Below are 17,114 nucleotides of genomic sequence, written 5' to 3'. Positions count from 1 at the left end.
ATGCTCGAGCTACTCGAGCTCGAGCTCAAGCTCGAGTCGAGCTTTGACCGAGCTACTCACGAGTTGCTCACGAGTAGCTCGGCTCGTTTACATCCCTAGTTTTGAGTATGTTGTTCTTGGCAGAGTTCTGATCGTTTATTCTCAGTAGGTTTCGAGTTTGAACGTCGTTCAGAATTGTTATGATTTTTGGAAGATTATTCAAAATTTGGGTTTTGGAGTTTTGTTGGGTTTGAGCCATTTTTGGTTGTTTGATTGTTGAATTGAGTTTATTGGATTGATATTATGCTGTCTGTGTTTCCGGTTTGATCAGTTATAGTCGTTATGCCGTCGGTTCGGATTTTGGGCTATAGTTTTGGTTTGGATTGTATTGAACAGCTTCTAGTCAATTGTGGATATCGTTATTGATCTCGAGCCTTTATTATCTCTGTTACAGATTCAGTTGAAGTCCGTAATTTGCGAGATTTGCAGAATTTGAATATTTCTAGAGATTGGAGGCGGTATAGTATCGACTTTCTTTTTATCGTGAAAGGATATTAGAATGAATCCTGATTGAGAAATCGTTGTTGTTTCCAGGATTGGAGCATCGAAGTTTGAAAGAGGTAAAAGACGACTTTGGAATGGAATAGGACGATTAACTCGAATCCGAAATGATTCGAGTGTCCTAGGGAAAATCACATACTTGCATGCTACTTGAATTATATGTTATTTGTTTTACTTAAATCAGTTGAATGAGTTTTGATTTGCATTGCATTTATATTGAGCCAATTACCTTTGTTTTGCGGGCAAGAGAGGCCCAGAAGAGTTAGATGTTCTGTGGACTATAGTTGAGTGACATTGGTTAGCAGATTTTTATCAATTGTCGAGAAACACTCTCTATATGAGCCCAGAGTCTAGAGGAGAAAAATATGCACCATCCACCTCGATCTGGAGAGTCGGTGTGTTGGTGATATTTTGTCATCGGGATCCCAATTGAGAAAAGAGGACTTTTACCTTGTGATTATCCAGACTTGATAATTCTTGTTTTAAAGACATGCATTGCACTTTATGCAATTGATTTGGAGTTATTGACATGTTATTGGAACTCTTGTTTGGCTATTTCATATATCGTGTTCGATATATTATTTGATATGCATGTTTTGTCTGTTTTACTGGGAATTGTATTCTCACCGGATTATCCGGCTGTCGTTTTGTTTGTATGTGTACTTGACGGCAGGTGGGGCAGGATTGAGTCAGAGATCGCATGGCTAGGTGGTCGAGTTGAAAGAGTGAGGCCTCGTTATTGTAGGAGTCGATTTTGTTTTCGAACTCGATTGTACTTGTTGTATTTTGATTGTAGAACTTAGAAATGATGCATGTTCTACTAGATTGATTATTGTACAACTCTAGAACTTCATGTATTGTATTTTGACAGTTTGATATATCAATGCATGTTTATGATTAAGTTGGTTTATGGTTTTGCACTTTCCCAAGCTTTAGTTTTGCTTTTTGGGAGTGTTTCTCAGTGCAGGTCGAAGGGGCAGCGCGCCCGCGCCTCCCCTGGGCTTGGAATTGTGCGAAATTCCGGCGCGCCCGGACGTGTAGTTCGGAATTTTTTTTTTTTTTAAAAAAAAAAATTTGTTGTTTCGCGACGTGTTTTTGCGTCGCCAAATGTCCGTTTTTGCATCGCCATTTGTGCTGGAATTAATTTATGTTTTCTTTGGTGAGATTAGATGATTAGATTCGAGGTCTCACAATATGAGGGATGAATAAAAATATGATAAAAACATAATGAAATATAAATAATCAATATGTAGAGATAAATAATATGTTGTTTTATATGTTTTTAATTTTGTAGGATTATTGTGTTTGTTATATAATATCTTAATTGCCTCTGTTAATTGCATACAATTACAAACTTATTAAGGGAGTGTTTGCAAAAGATTTTACTTTTGTAGAAGTGATTAATTTTTAGATTATAAAAAAGTTAAGAAAAATTAAAATTTGATAGTGTTTGGAAATAAATGTGAAAATCTAAAAATCAAAGTTGGGTAGTGTTTTGATAAATAAGTGATTAAAGTGATTTTAACATTGACATTTTTATTAGAATCACATTTGGATAATTATAATCATCATATGAATAGCTTTTGGATTTTAATTAAGTTAAACATAAGCTAACTCATAATTTGGGTTTAAGAAACACACAAAAGTGATTTTTTAAGCCAAAATCTAACAATCTTTTTTTTTGTGCTTGCAAATACTCCCGAAAAATGTCATTCATTATGAATGAAAAAAAATTTTGTTGTGGAGAGAAGGGTATAATAGTAAAATTCAAAAGATATCAAGCTTATCATCCACTAATCACATGGGTTGAGAGGGATTTTTTTATCTAGTCAACACACAATGTCATAAAGAGCCAAAAGGTGATATTGGTTTAACAAAAAAAAAAAGAGATAAACATAAAATGATTGAAAATTTATGTCACATCCCACTTTCATCTAGTGTACGACATCCTTTATAATTTTTTTTAAAATAACTTGGAACTCTGGGTACAAATTGAATTGGGTTCTCGATTTGCAAAAATGGAACTAACGGGCCAAAAACAAGAATCTTATTTGGGCCCGAAAGCAACAACGAACCATTTTGGCCCATCACACGAAATAATAATGGCAATAATACCCTACATAAACCCTGCACCCTTCTTCTCCGATGTCAACTTCCCTTTTCTTCTGCCTCAAGCCACCATTGTTAAGTCCCCCAATTCTTTTGTTTTCGAATTCATAAACCCTAGAATCTGTATCATCATCTGTCAATTGAGGGTTACCTGATTTACATTTGCGAATAATGCCGAAGAGTGGCGCCTCAGGGGCTTTAGCGGCCTTAGCTTTCGCAGCTTTCGGTGCACAACATTCTTATGCTGATGGACCCTTCAAATTTTCACCATTTGATAGCTCTTCTTCAGCTGCTCCCAAGGCTCATGAGTCAGCTAATTCGCCAACTCAACCTGCTGCTCCTGCTCCAGCCGATGCTGCGCGGGTTCGGAATGATAATCCGAGGACTACCTCAGCGGGGTTCGACCCTGAGGCATTGGAGAGGGGTGCCAAGGCTTTGAGAGAGTTTAATAGCTCTCCCCATGCTAAGAAGGTTTGAAAGTTTGGGGGACGGTTATTGGTTATAGTAGTGAAATTGATCCATTTTGGGGCATATGCTGAATTTTTTGTGTCTTTTCGATCTGTTTTTACTCATTCTGTAGTGGCTGTGTTGAAACTTGTTTTTTTGCTGTTTTCGAATGACCTTCATTTTCATGCGGGAGAAGTTTTGCGAAGAGATTTAAACTTGAGATTTTTTTTGTTGGGCGTTTTTCCATTCTGCTTAGTTACGTTTTGGACAGTATGGATTGTTAGAGCAAGAAAGTTTGCGACTTGGTGTTGTATAATCATATATGAATGAATTTCATGACATTATTTCAAGGAGTATATCGTGGCGGTGCATGTATCCAAATATCCGCACCAGACTATTCTGAAATTTCTGACGATGTAATATTATTGGTATAGGCTTTTGAAGTGATGAAAAAACAGGAAGAAACGAGGCTGCAGGAATTGAATGTAAAAGCGACAGAATTCAAGGCATTGCAAGCTCAAGCTGAAACTGTAAGTTGGAGTTTCTTCTAAAAAAGTTCAGTATCTAGCAGTCTAAATACAGCTGTTTTGGTCGACATTGTTATTAGTTGTATGTTTTTGGTGAGAATCGTCGTGTTACATCTGTGGATTGATTCGAAGAAATTTGTTCCTGGCTATTGTATTCTCACCTTTAATCCAAGAATGTGGTATCTCACTCGTTGCCTTAGATGTCTTAGATTCTATCCTCTGTAACATGGTAAAAAAGGGTATTTATTCTCTGGCTGCCTATGCGATTTTTTGCTAGTCCTATTAGATTGTTAACTACTAATACATTGGGATGACTATAATGCATAATCGCTTGATGTGTCTGTTGAATTTCCCTCACGTTTCCATACATACATATATATATATACAAACATATATATACATATATATATATATATATATATATATATATATATATTAGTCTTGGTGGCACACGCGATACGTGTACATAAAATAAAACAAATGATATGTATTGTCATGCTAATCAATAAAGTTGATGATACAATATTGTCGTGAAAAATACAATGGAAAGGTGGAAAGATGCTTAGTGCTTACAATAAAAAAAAGAAGGAATTGGGAGAAGGAAAAAAATTGTAGGTAATATACTGAATTTGTGAGAATTAACTGGATCGAGAAAGCAAGTAAAAGTTTTACCTTTTCCTTCCGTTTTTAGGCATTTTATCGGATTTTTTTATGTGCTTTTGATTATTTGTGATTGCTCCCTCTTGATCTTCAGTCTTCATCTCCCTTTGCCCTTTTCTACAACCCTAAAAATCAAGGCATTTGGATGAGGAACCGTGGTCGACGAATTTCTTTCAGAGAAAAACATTTTTTTTTTTGAAATTTGAAATAAACTTGCTCGGTGATCCAATCATTATTCAAGTTGTTTGATGGAAAAAAAAAAGAAAAGAAAAGAGGGATGATATTTGCAGTTTGAAATTTGTCATACCACCGGACCAAAAATAGTTGCTATTCACTTCTCAGCCTTAATAAGATAGAAGATATATATATATATATATATATATATATATATATATATATTTCTATAAACCAAACAACTGAATTCAATCGTATGCATTATGAGAATTTGAAACTAGATTTACTTGATATTGAAACCTTACATAGTTATGTTTTGAAATTCCTAATAATGACTGTTGTAGTATGCATCCTCTTGTATCTTGATGCATTTGGTTTGTGGTGTTAGTTTCTCATGTTTGTTAAGAAATCATTTTAATGCTTAGAAAGGTCTTGAGTTGGGACAGGGCATAGTATATGATATCAATTAGATGTACTATTTGGTTAAAGATCGAAGATTGTTTATAATATGATCTTTTTATATATATAATATGATCTCGTTTCTTATCAAATCAAAAAAGGGGAAAAAAAGTGATTTTTTTACTGGATTCTTAGAAAAAATAATGTAAATTAATGCTTGAAAATCAACAAGCCGTTGGTTACTGTAGGAGAGACAAAAGGTGATATATGAAGAACAGAAAAAGCTGGCTCAGCAACAAGCACAAATTAAATCCCAGATGGCTCGTTACGAGGATGAATTGGCAAGAAAAAGGATGCAGGTATGTAATCCTTTGGTGCATATTAAATGTGGCAATGATATTTCCAGTGAATAAAGTACCAAGTCTGCAGGCAGAAAATGAACATCAAAGAGCAAGAAATCAAGAGCTTGTAAAAATGCAAGAGGAATCAGCTATGAGGCAAGAAGCGGCTAGACGAGCTACTGAGGAGCAAATTCAAGCACAACGCCGTCAAACTGAAAGAGAGAAAGCTGAAATAGAACGCGAGACTATCAAGGTTAGGGCTTTGGCAGAGGCGGAGGGAAGAGCCCATGAAGCTAAGCTTGCAGAAGATGTTAATAGAAGAATGCTAGTTGATCGTGCAAATGCAGAGCGAGAGAAATGGGTCGCTGCTATTAATACAACTTTTGATCACATTGGAGGTTTTCCTTTTTTAATGATAGTTAAATGTTGAAATTCAACATTTATTGTTGTTTAGGTGCATGCTGTGATTTCCAACATGTTATCCTGATGCTCTTCTGGTGTTTGTTTTCATGCCGATTGCATATGTAATTTTATAAATTGTCTATATGTGTTGAACGTATTCATTTTTTCTTCTGAATTTATTCAATAACCCGTATCTTTCTTTCAATTATAGACTCGGGGTTTAGTTGATAGCTTATTTTAATAAATTGTTGTTTACCCATCAAATAGTTACAGGCAATATTCAAAGTTTTTGTTCAGCCTCTTAACTGAGTGGCTTAATCTCTCAACCATGGCTCTCACCCCTCATTTGAATTCTTGGCTCCACCTAATCGCCTTCTTACTTGTCCATCTAATGCAGGTGGTTTGAGAGCGATTCTAACAGACCAAAATAAGCTGGTTGTAGCTGTAGGAGGCATAACAGCTCTTGCTGCAGGTGTATACACCACTAGGTACGGTTTCATTTTTGGCAATTTTATTACCTTTTTTTGCATGTTAATATTCCATTTTCTTAATCACGCATGGTAGATTTTATACTTAATCTGATACTGTATAATCAGTCCTTACCATATCAATTTAATATATTTGTGTGCTGTCAACCATTGTCAGATCTCAATGCCTGTAGACTTCGGTGTTTACAGTGGCTTGGGCGGGGCAGGTGGAATAGAATATAAACAGAGGCATACACATGATTTTGAATAATTGGAATGGGTTAGACCACGGATCCACGAGTCAAACTTGAAAATTGATTTTTTTTAGATATACAATTAGCGGAATGACCTTGGACAACTCTCAACGCTGTGCTGTTTCAGTGTATTTGCCCAAGAGGGTGTTGGCAACCTTAATGGCTTACATGCCATATGCAAAATGCGACATGTGGTCAATTGTTTGTTACTTTCAAATTTAAAAGTACAGGGCAAGCAGAAACAAATGATAAATATGGAGAGGATTTTACTTATTCTGGTCTAGGGATACTGCTGAGTTTTTCCTTGGAAGTCATTTTTATGGTAAAAACTTTGATAACTATATTTCTTTCAGTTGTGATGGAAAACATCATAAGAGAAAATTTTTTATTAACTATTAAGAAAAATTGAAAAGCTGTATTTAAAAGGCTAGAGTGATGGGAATATGTTTTCCTTGGGTATTAGGATGCATCTGTTTTCATCCATGTGCACAGTGCAACTTCATGTGTTATCAGTTTTTTTGGTTCCCTCTTTCATATCTATAATGTTTTTTCCTCTCGTGCTTCAAGTGCTTTAGGGGCAACAAATTTGTCTATTGGGCACACATGATAATGTCTCAAGTTTATTTGATGAGCTTCTTTTTAGTATTTGACACTTAGGTTTTTCATATAGTTGTATCTGAACTATGTAGCTATCGACCTTCATTGGTATGAACATTGCATTTTGTATCATCGTGTGTGATTAATTGATCCGTAAGTCTGTCTCTGATTTATCTCTCGTCATGCCTGGTTATTTTGTGTGCTTCTTTCAGCACTTACAGCAAAGTTACCTTTCTGATTTCAGAGAAGGTGCTAGGGTGATATGGAGTTATGTGGACCGAATATTAGGACAGCCATCTCTCATCAGAGAATCTTCCAGAGGGAAATACCCATGGTCTGGCTTGTTTTCCATGAGAACCCTCTCTCATGGTGCCACCAAAAACGGAAATGGGTTTGGCGACGTTATTTTACACCCTTCTCTTCAGAAAAGGATCGAGCAGTTGGCGAATGCAACTGCGAATACAAAAGCTCATCAAGCTCCATTTAGAAACATGCTTTTTTATGGGCCACCTGGAACAGGGAAAACAATGGCTGCTAGGGAGCTTGCCCGTAAATCTGTATGAATTCTACATCTTGCTCGTTATGGAACTATCAATTGTGATTTGGAGTTAATTTTTTTCCTGGCATGCAATATTGCAATTATCGCCTTATCATAACTAGAGGATTTATTGAATTGTCATAACTCGAGGATCTCCGAAACCCCAACACATCATTTCATTTCATTTTTTTGTATTCATTTCTTCCAAGTAGCCTGCGAGAAAAGTAATCGTACGTTGTCTCATAGTGGAATGATCTTAAAATGGTTAAGGTGCTAGGACTTGACAGGAGCTGGTTATATAGGTGGCTCTCCTTTCCCTTCTTGATTGCATCTCAATTTTCACACTCAATTGATGAGAAGCTTCTCCTTCCCAACGATCAGGCATTAATATTTTTGGCAACACCTTGGTTTCTCTTTGTAAATTCTCAAGTTTCGGCTAAAGTAATGACCCTGAAATTCGAAAAGAATCACATCGATATCCAATTGACCACATGCTTTCGAGTGGCTTTATCTTATGCTTACAGGAAATTTAATACATGATTCTCTAATATCATTTATAACACATTGTGCTTATTAGGGCCTTGACTATGCGTTGATGACTGGAGGAGATGTTGCGCCCCTGGGCTCTCAGGCTGTTACAAAGATACACCAATTGTTTGACTGGTCCAAGAAGTCCAAAAAGGGTTTGTTACTTTTCATTGATGAAGCAGATGCATTTTTGTGCGAGTAAGTAAAATTATCTCGATTACACTTTCATATTCCCTTGTCCTTTCGTTTCCATTAAAATTGAACTTTAAAAATATATCCTTCTATGATCTCTATCACCAATGATTGCTGATGTTGATGTTTCAGTGAGTGATTGCTGCGGCCCTAGGTGTTGAAAACAAGTAGTAGGAAATAACTCTTTTTGGTTCATTAGGATATGGTCATAAATGCAACAGTTCATTGCCTGATGGAGCGTACACCACTTAAAATGCCTCAGAGTATGCTTCTTTTTGGCAGTATTAATGAAATTGTTTTCTTAAAAAATGGAGTGTATAGGCCGATATTGAGTTTTCTGTAAATCAAATTAATCAAGTATGGACCTTCATCTCTGAAAAAACACACTTCCTTCGATCCATCCAAAAGATATAGTGTCATAGATGACGTGGGGAGGGGTCATTGATGGCTTGCTAAAGAAACATGGCAAAGTATGAAATTCACATTGATGTTGGAAAATTGTTTGCATTCAAAACTTTGTAGCCAGTTTAGTGTTCACACTGTTGATGGAGATCATATTTAAACAGAAATGACATCTAACAGCAATATATTAATTCAGGCGGAATAAAACATATATGAGTGAAGCTCAAAGAAGTGCCCTCAATGCACTCCTGTTTCGAACTGGTGACCAGTCCAAGGATATAGTTCTTGCCCTTGCCACAAACCGACCTGGAGATCTTGATTCAGCTGTAGCAGACCGTATAGATGAAGTCTTAGAATTTCCTTTACCCGGTGAAGATGAGCGCTTCAAGCTGATTAAACTCTATCTTGACAAGTACATTGCGCAAGCAGGGGCAAGAAAACCTGGCTTATTCTCAAATTTGTTTCAGAAACAGCAGCAGAAAATAGAGGTGAAGGGTGTGAATGACGACATTTTAAAGGAAGCGGCTGCAAAGACTGATGGATTTTCAGGTAGAGAGATAGCTAAGCTTATGGCCAGTGTTCAAGCCGCGGTGTATGGTAGCGATGACTGTGTATTGGATCCTAATATGTTTCGCGAAGTCGTAGATTATAAAGTTGCAGAGCATCAACAGAGAAGGAAACTTGCGGCAAGTGAGTGAAAATGTTTGAGCGAATATTAAGTTTACTGATTATTCTTTCGACAGATAAGTTTAAATGTGCTTTTGTAGGAGAAACTTCTCAATTACATCTATGGCCCAGATTTTTTCTTTCTGGGGACGTGTAAATTACTTCCCTCTCGAAAGTGGGAGAATTTTGATTGATTGTGCGAACCCAAATAATTTCATGGTATCTCTCTGTGTTTTCCCCCTAAATCCTAAGTTCATAAATTGTAGCAACAAATACTCGTGGCCAACTTATTCCTATATAAAATTGGGGATAGTCCCAGAAAAGGTATGATTCATTGCAAAATAAAACGATTGTATGGTTAAAAAAGAGCTGGCATCATTACATGTAATTGAATATTTTGAGAGGATTCTTATTGTTGACCTTGAGATGAACATGGAAGCAAACAACACGCCATAATACCATATGTTATCTGAATTGGATTTTGAAACCAACAGTACGATCCATCCTAAAAACATGACAGGATATGAGCTATCATCTAGTGATGATGGTCCTGCAGATAGCGCAATCCACAATATTTGCACATGGTAGGCTCGTCCTTGTCGAGGCAGATGAACTCAATTGGATGCCCGAGTGCTGGATTATTGTCTGCAACCAAAAGGAACGAGGATAGTGACAAAGTAAAAACATATACCATGATACCATTAAAGGTAAATGTCGTTTTAACAGAGAAATCGTTGTGCTGGTGTTTACTGTAGTGATAGAAGAAGTGGATAGTTACAAAGTTGTGCCATGGGGACAAATGGTTTCAACTGAATGGGAACTTTGGGGGCCAAGATCATGTTCAAACTAACCTCCTTCACATGCAACAATTCGGCCTTCTACTTTGATAGGTGGAACTTCATTGATCAACTCCATAGGAGACTTCTTACTTGTGTCCTATATCAGTGGAATGGAACAGTAATTAGGATAAGAACAAACATGTCTCAGTAGTCAGTATGAGCAGAAAGATACGACTGTTGAGCCTAGCCACAACAAAGTAAAACGAAGAATGGTTGGTATGGAAAAGTACCTACGTTGAGTCTAAACAGTACACTAGTGTTGAAACTTGCAAGAGGATAATTTTAAACTTTAACGATAATTTCATATTTCATTACTATAATTCGACACTAAAACATATTTTCATCCCAATAATTTGACAATTAAACAAATACCGTCCTGTTAGCTTTCACCATGGACTAATTTGGTAACTCAAGGTATAATTATCAAATAAGCAGTGTTCTAAATGGCGGTCGAGGCGGCCGCCTAGGCGGTAGGCGGCCCTCGACCGTCACGCCTTGGCATGAGGCGGCCTTTTCAGGCGGCCCAAGCTGTCCGGCGGGCGAGGCGGCGGTGGCGGGCGCTCGGGCGGATGAGGCAGCCAAGGCGGTCAACACATTTTTAAATTCAGCCAAAGGTCAAGAGTCAACTAATTTTAAAATTCTAGTCAAAAGTCAATAAATTTTAAAAACTTAATCAAAGTCTACCCATTTTAAAACCCTAGTTATTGACTTATTTTAAAAACACCGCCACTTTCTTTTTGTTTTTCATTTTTGCACCTTGTATAGATGGTATTATATTTATGAAACTTTTTTTATGCATAAAGATTATTTAATTACACATCTTACATAAAAAATTATGACTATTTTTTATTACATTGCATGACTGTATATGATTACCCATAAAAAATGCTTTAAAAAAATTCAACCGCCTAGGCAGCTGAGGCGGTAGGCGGTCACGGACCGCCCCGCCACCGCCTCCCGCCATTTACAACACTGCAAATAAGTATAATGACGTTTGTCGTCTATCAGAAACCATTGGTGGGAATTATATAAGGAAGAATTGGGTCTATATGAGTACCAAAATCAGCCATGGTATACCATTTACGCAAACCCTTGGTTGCAAATCTCAATTATGTGTTCCTTTAAAAAAATGAGATGATTAGAACTTTCAAAGTATTAAAAAAAATCAATATAAAATCGATGTACATTTTCAGATGATCCCAGATTCATTTCAGCATATTATCTTTCCATGCTTTATCAAGTTGAGAAGCATAGTCAAACATCATTCTTTATCTTGAAAACAAAATTAGGCATTAGCCACCCAAAAGAAAATGAAACGAATAAAAAGAATTCATCATAAATGAGAGATTGCAAAGAGAAAAATTTAGTAAATCACCAATAAAAAACGAGTATGATGGAAAACATTATGATTACTTTGGTATCACTAGAATCCTTTTCACGATATAATTAACAGAGTCAGCTACAATCTAGATTATATGCTAAGTCGAGATGCTAGCTCAAATCGGAAGCAAAATGGAGTAATATGCCACAGGCTCCTATTTCTTTGGAGACACCACTATACCCTTGTCCACCCACTCTTCTGCTCAAAGTCATTATTTGTTTCCCCATCCACTCTAGTTCCTTCACCATTGCGTGTTAATGGTCTTGCATCGCGACTATACACAACAATCACAAGTTGGTCCCTATCCTCATCTTGCACTCTGAGTTCTTTACATCGCACTTGACATATCACCACTAAAAATCACCTCCACCCTTTTCACATCCCACCTATCATTGGAATTTGAAGACACCGTTCTCCTACATCTTTTAAAGCCCCGAAATCATTTCTTCATCCAAGTGGTCATATTTATTTACTGTGTTGCTCTTCAATAACCAGGAAAATAACTTATCAAAATTCTTCGAATTCAATTAAGCATGCAATTAGGTGACATATACCCAACAACCCGTAAATCACAGAGGAAACTATATGGGAAGCACCCAATATGAAGAAAAACCAATTAAAAAGTAAAAACATATCATAACATAAAGAAACATGAAAATCAACAAATCATTGTTTTTCATGATAATTGCTGCTGACTGATTCTGTAATCAATTCATTGAAATTCTCAAAAGTTAGGGCCCATAGCAATAGGAGAATGAAAATTTGACCACAATATTTCGTCAAATTCAAATAGTTATGTTTTGTAGTGGTAGTTGAGATTCGAGAACTTAAGCTAGCCAGATGAGATTAAATGCTGATTTATACTCTTTTGACTCAATTTGGGAATTTTGGGGTGAGTATGAAAACAATGACCATGTATATATTATTCTTATATTCATTTTACATATAATAATTTGGTTCGTCAGTTTTAAGAGTTGGCTAGCAGAAAGGAGTAAATATGTTCGATTTGTATATTGGGGGACCACATTTGTCATGGAGGACAAAATTTGTTCTAGTGTCAAACCATAGGGACGCATAATTTGGCATGAAATCATTTCTGTACACCCGAGGAATGAATGCAAATTAAAGAGTATTTTACACAATCGAAAGTATGGCTACTCTGTGAGTCTTGTTCTCCAAAATCGTACCAGACCAAATTGCACATGAAATCATTGTCTTATACCTTAATAATTGGCTAGCAAACTGCGAACTGCAATCTGGAATCTGCAAGCTTATCAATTATCACTACACTTAAAGGTGCTCTGAACTTAACATCTTAACAGATGCACGTACACACTGATTATGTGATGGTACTTAACTTACGGGCTCGCGCCAGAATAATACTAAATAGTTTACTCCAGTTCACGAAATAAACTTTCTTGTCTCCGGTATTCATGAAAAGGAACCAATATAAAGGCACTACACAATGCCAAAGGATTCTTCATCTTCCTCGCATGCAGGTTGAACTAGAGCTATAATTCTTCTAATTTTCCTTTCACAACTACTGAATCCCAAAAACAGAATCAAAGATCATGGAGATTTTTGGTAAGTACCACTAGAAAAATAGCAGTGACAAATAATAATCTCTAACAAATTTGATTGCTTGTAAATTTTACTGCTCGTAAATTATAGTGTACTTAATTTCATCAGACTTGTTGAAGTTTAAGCTTTTGACCCCGCCCCAACTTCATAATCCTCACTGCGCCATTGAATCATGGGAGGACATTAAAGTTAACTACCAAATATGCTACGCCATGTGATACAAATAGAGATTCGATTAAGAGAAGCAGATGCCAGTATCTTTACTGGTTCTCCAAAAATTCACAGACTCGTCCCAATTTTTTTTTTTTTATTAAAAAAAAAAGGGGGCTTCGAATACAGAACAAAAACAATAATAAAAAGAATAGCGACATGGATGTAGATTGTCTCAATCTCAAATGCGAATTAGACGAGAACTGATTTGATTTCCGTAATCGAAAAAAATAATCAGATACCTGCATCCATTTTGCGGTGTGAGAGGTGATGATCTCGCTGTTAACGATGTCACTGAGACTCCTCCGGGAATTGGAGGATCCAGTTAGGGTTTTCATGAGCTGCGTCGCCACCATAGACCCATTTCTTCTCCCGAAGGCCGCCATTGATCTAAATTCCAGCTCTCCCAATTTCTTCGTGAAAGAGATTACAGGCAGATTATCTTACTGTATTATTATAAGTCTTTTTTTAAACGGTGTATTATTATGGGTTTTTTTAAATTTTAATTTAAAATAAATAAATAAATTTCAAAATATGTTGGCCCATGGCATCATGCATGCGGAAGTACTAAAATGTTGTTACCAACAGCGATCATGTGGCAGTGGGTTGTCTCCACTCTCTAGTGACCGATGGGCGATCATGCATTGATATCATCGATCACTGCGAATTGAAATGATCGATCACAAGGTTGATATCTCACTTCCATCGACGAGATTCGCACATATTGACACTGAAATTGAGCGTGATTCTCACATTCAATAATGTTAAACATGTATGACGCACAAATTTTTTTCAAGTTTATAAGAGATGGAGATTGCATACCATTTTTCTCAACTTCCTTCCTATACCTCTTACGTAAACTTCTTTGTTTCAAAATTTTTAGTTTTTCTTATCTGAAATTTCTTCTTCAGAATGGATAACGTTGGCGTGCTTTTATGTTTTGGTGGTAATGTTATAGTCGAGAATAGATCGGTCAAATATAGTATCTCTTATATTAGACCAATACGAGTATTATGATTTATTACTTTGTTCGAGTTGGTTGAAATTGTACATAAAATGTTGATGATTGATCCAAATAATTTTTTACTCTGAAGTTGTCAACGAAATACTCATTCATGGAGAAATCATGTTAGCACGAAATTTCATTCAATCTTATTGATGTCGATGTTCTGGAGTTTATAATGCAATGCCCTAATATACATATATTGCATTTGTACGTTGAAGCAAATCAAATTAACCATCATGTTGGTCATGATGACGAAGAATCAGATATTCCACATGTCAGTATTGTTTCTTCTTCTACGAACTCATCACCTTTCCTCGCTTGATATTGTGATAAAATTTGCTTCTGATATGCATTTCTTCTGCTCCAAAAGCGATGTTTAATATTCTGATATCGGTGCTTTTCAAATGAATGTGCGAAACTACATTACAATCGCATGTAATTTAAATAATTTTCTTTCAAATAATTGGTCAAAAAGCAAGGGATGGGATAAGTCTGCACAGGCAGCAAATTCTGCAGATCTGTATCAGCACTGCAGAGCTAGACCCTGCAATTCTGCAGACTCTGTTGTCACTGGCACTGGTTTGCAGTAAATTTGCAAACCCTTCATGAAAAATATTTTTGAAATTTATTTTTTTTAAATTAAAATAAAAAAAATAGTATTATTATATGTATTAACAATCTAATGAAGTTACCGTAAAAAAACAATCTAATGAAGTAACTTTCATTCTAATTAACTGATATTTTAAGTTATTTTTTAATAAAATCAAAATTATCAGATAAATCAATCAGTTTATTTTTATTTTTATTTTTTATGTTTTTACATTACAAAAATGACATCCACTTTATAAATTGATATTTATTGTGTTTTTATGAATATTTGTTTAGGAAAACTTTATAAATTTTTGTACTTTTAAAATTTTACAATTTTTTTTTCGTTAAAAAGAAAGACTATATGAGCACGAAAATGGAATTCTGAATTCATTTTGAATTTTTGGAAATAATAAAATATAAAAATAAATGCACTTCTGGACAATTAAATTTGAATAATTGTATTTCGAACCCAGAAATGCTCATTGTTTTATATTTAAAACCACGAGTAAATTCTCTTATTCAGTATTAACAAAACAAAACTGATCAAGAAAAGTGACTCATTTTTTAAAAATCGTCAAGAAAAATGACTTAGACGTAGTTTTGTTTACACATAATTTAATGTTATTGGATTTATATTTTACTAATTTATTTTGATATCTGTCAGTCTATCTATTCTATTAAATTTAAATATATTTTACTAACTATAAAACACGAGTAAATTCTCTTATTCACACAGTGTTTGAAATCCCGGATTTGCATGAGATTTGGTGGGATTTGGAATTAAAAATACCATTTTAGTGTTTGGCAAAACGGAATTTCAAAACGGAATTGGTATTTAATGAAATTTCATGGGATTTCATTTAACTAAGTGAAATCCTTATAAAATTGGTTGGATTTCATGGGATTTCATAGGATTTGGATTTATAAAAATAATTAAATTATTTTTAAATGGTGTATTATTATGGGTTTTTTTATATTTTAATTTTAAAAAATAAATAAATTTCAAAATACGTTGGCCCATGGCATCATGCATGCGGAAGTACTAAAATGTTGTTACCAACAGCGATCATGTGGCAGCGGGTTGTCTCCACTCTCTAGTGACCGATGGGCGATCATGCATTGATATCATCGATCACTGCGAATTGAAATGATCGATCACAAGGTTGATATCTCACTTCCATCGACGAGATTCGCACATATTGGCACTGAAATTGAGCGTGATTCTCACATTCAATAATGTTAAACATGTATGACGCGCAAATTTTTTTCAAGTTTATAAGAGATGGAGATTGCATACCATTTTTTTCAACTTCCTTCATATACCACTTACGTAAACTTCTTCGTTTCAAAATTTTTAGTTTTTCTTATCTGAAATTTCTTCTTCAGAATGGATAACGTTGGCGTGCTTTTATGTTTTGGTGGTGATGTTATAGTCGAGAATAGATCGGTCAAATATAGTATCTCTTATATTAGACCAATACGAGTATTATGATTTATTACTTTGTTCGAGTTGGTTGAAATTGTGCTAAAATGTTGATGATTGATCCAAATAATTTTTTACTCTGAAGTTGTCAACGAAATACTCATTCATGGAGAAATCATGTTGGCACGAAATTCTATTCAATCTTATTGATGTCGATGTTCTGGAGTTTATAATGCAATGCCCTAATATACATATATTTCATTTGTACGTTGAAGCAAATCAAATTAACCACATGTTGGTCATGATGACGAAGAATCAGATATTCCACATGTCAGTACTGTTTCTTCTTCTACGAACTCTTCACCTTTCCTCGCTTGATATTGTGATTAAATTTGCTTCGGATATGCATTTCTTCTGCTCCAAAAGCGATGTTTAATATTCTGATATCGGTGCTTTTCAAATGAATGTGCGAAACTACATTACAATCACATGTAATTTAAAGAATTTTCGTTCAAATAATTGGTCAAAAAGCAAGGGATGGGATAAGTTTGCACAGGCAGCAGATTCTGCAGATCTGTATCACCGCTGCAGAGCTAGACCCTGCAATTCTGCAGACTCTATTGTCACGGGCACTGGTTTGCAGTAAATTTGCAAACCCTTCCTGAAAAGTATTTTTGAAATTTATTTTTTTAAAATTAAAATAAAAAATAGTATTATTATATGTATTAACAATCTAATGAAGTTACCCTAAAAAAAAAACAATCTAATGAAGTAACTTTCATTTTAATTAACTGATATTCTAAGTTATTTTTTAATAAAATCAAAATTATCAGATAAATC

At 35.2% G+C, this 17,114-nt stretch overlaps 2 protein-coding genes across 2 annotated transcripts; one reads left to right on the top strand and one right to left on the bottom strand.

Moving 5' to 3' along the window:
• The first annotated feature begins 2,688 nt into the window (after positions 1 to 2,688).
• On the top strand, positions 2,689 to 9,437 carry LOC140871327 (uncharacterized). Its single transcript, XM_073273791.1, has 8 exons — positions 2,689 to 3,120; positions 3,531 to 3,626; positions 5,105 to 5,215; positions 5,286 to 5,595; positions 5,997 to 6,087; positions 7,162 to 7,474; positions 8,033 to 8,181; positions 8,774 to 9,437. Exons 1-8 carry the CDS (start codon positions 2,821 to 2,823, stop codon positions 9,273 to 9,275), a joined length of 1,872 nt encoding a protein of 623 aa, XP_073129892.1. The 5' UTR covers positions 2,689 to 2,820; the 3' UTR covers positions 9,276 to 9,437.
• Positions 9,438 to 9,553: 116 nt separating this feature from the next.
• LOC140871328 (NADH dehydrogenase [ubiquinone] iron-sulfur protein 6, mitochondrial) lies at positions 9,554 to 13,695 on the bottom strand. The gene is made up of 3 exons (XM_073273792.1): positions 13,497 to 13,695; positions 10,095 to 10,179; positions 9,554 to 9,888 (listed from the first exon to the last, which is right to left on the bottom strand). Exons 1-3 carry the CDS (start codon positions 13,638 to 13,640, stop codon positions 9,779 to 9,781), a joined length of 339 nt encoding a protein of 112 aa, XP_073129893.1. The 5' UTR covers positions 13,641 to 13,695; the 3' UTR covers positions 9,554 to 9,778.
• Positions 13,696 to 17,114: the final 3,419 nt, after the last annotated feature.

This window comes from Henckelia pumila, unplaced genomic scaffold (assembly GCF_033568475.1).
Source record: "Henckelia pumila isolate YLH828 unplaced genomic scaffold, ASM3356847v2 CTG_461:::fragment_3, whole genome shotgun sequence".
Classification (NCBI taxonomy): domain Eukaryota; kingdom Viridiplantae; phylum Streptophyta; class Magnoliopsida; order Lamiales; family Gesneriaceae; genus Henckelia; species Henckelia pumila.
This window is presented reverse-complemented; position numbering and strand designations above follow the sequence as displayed.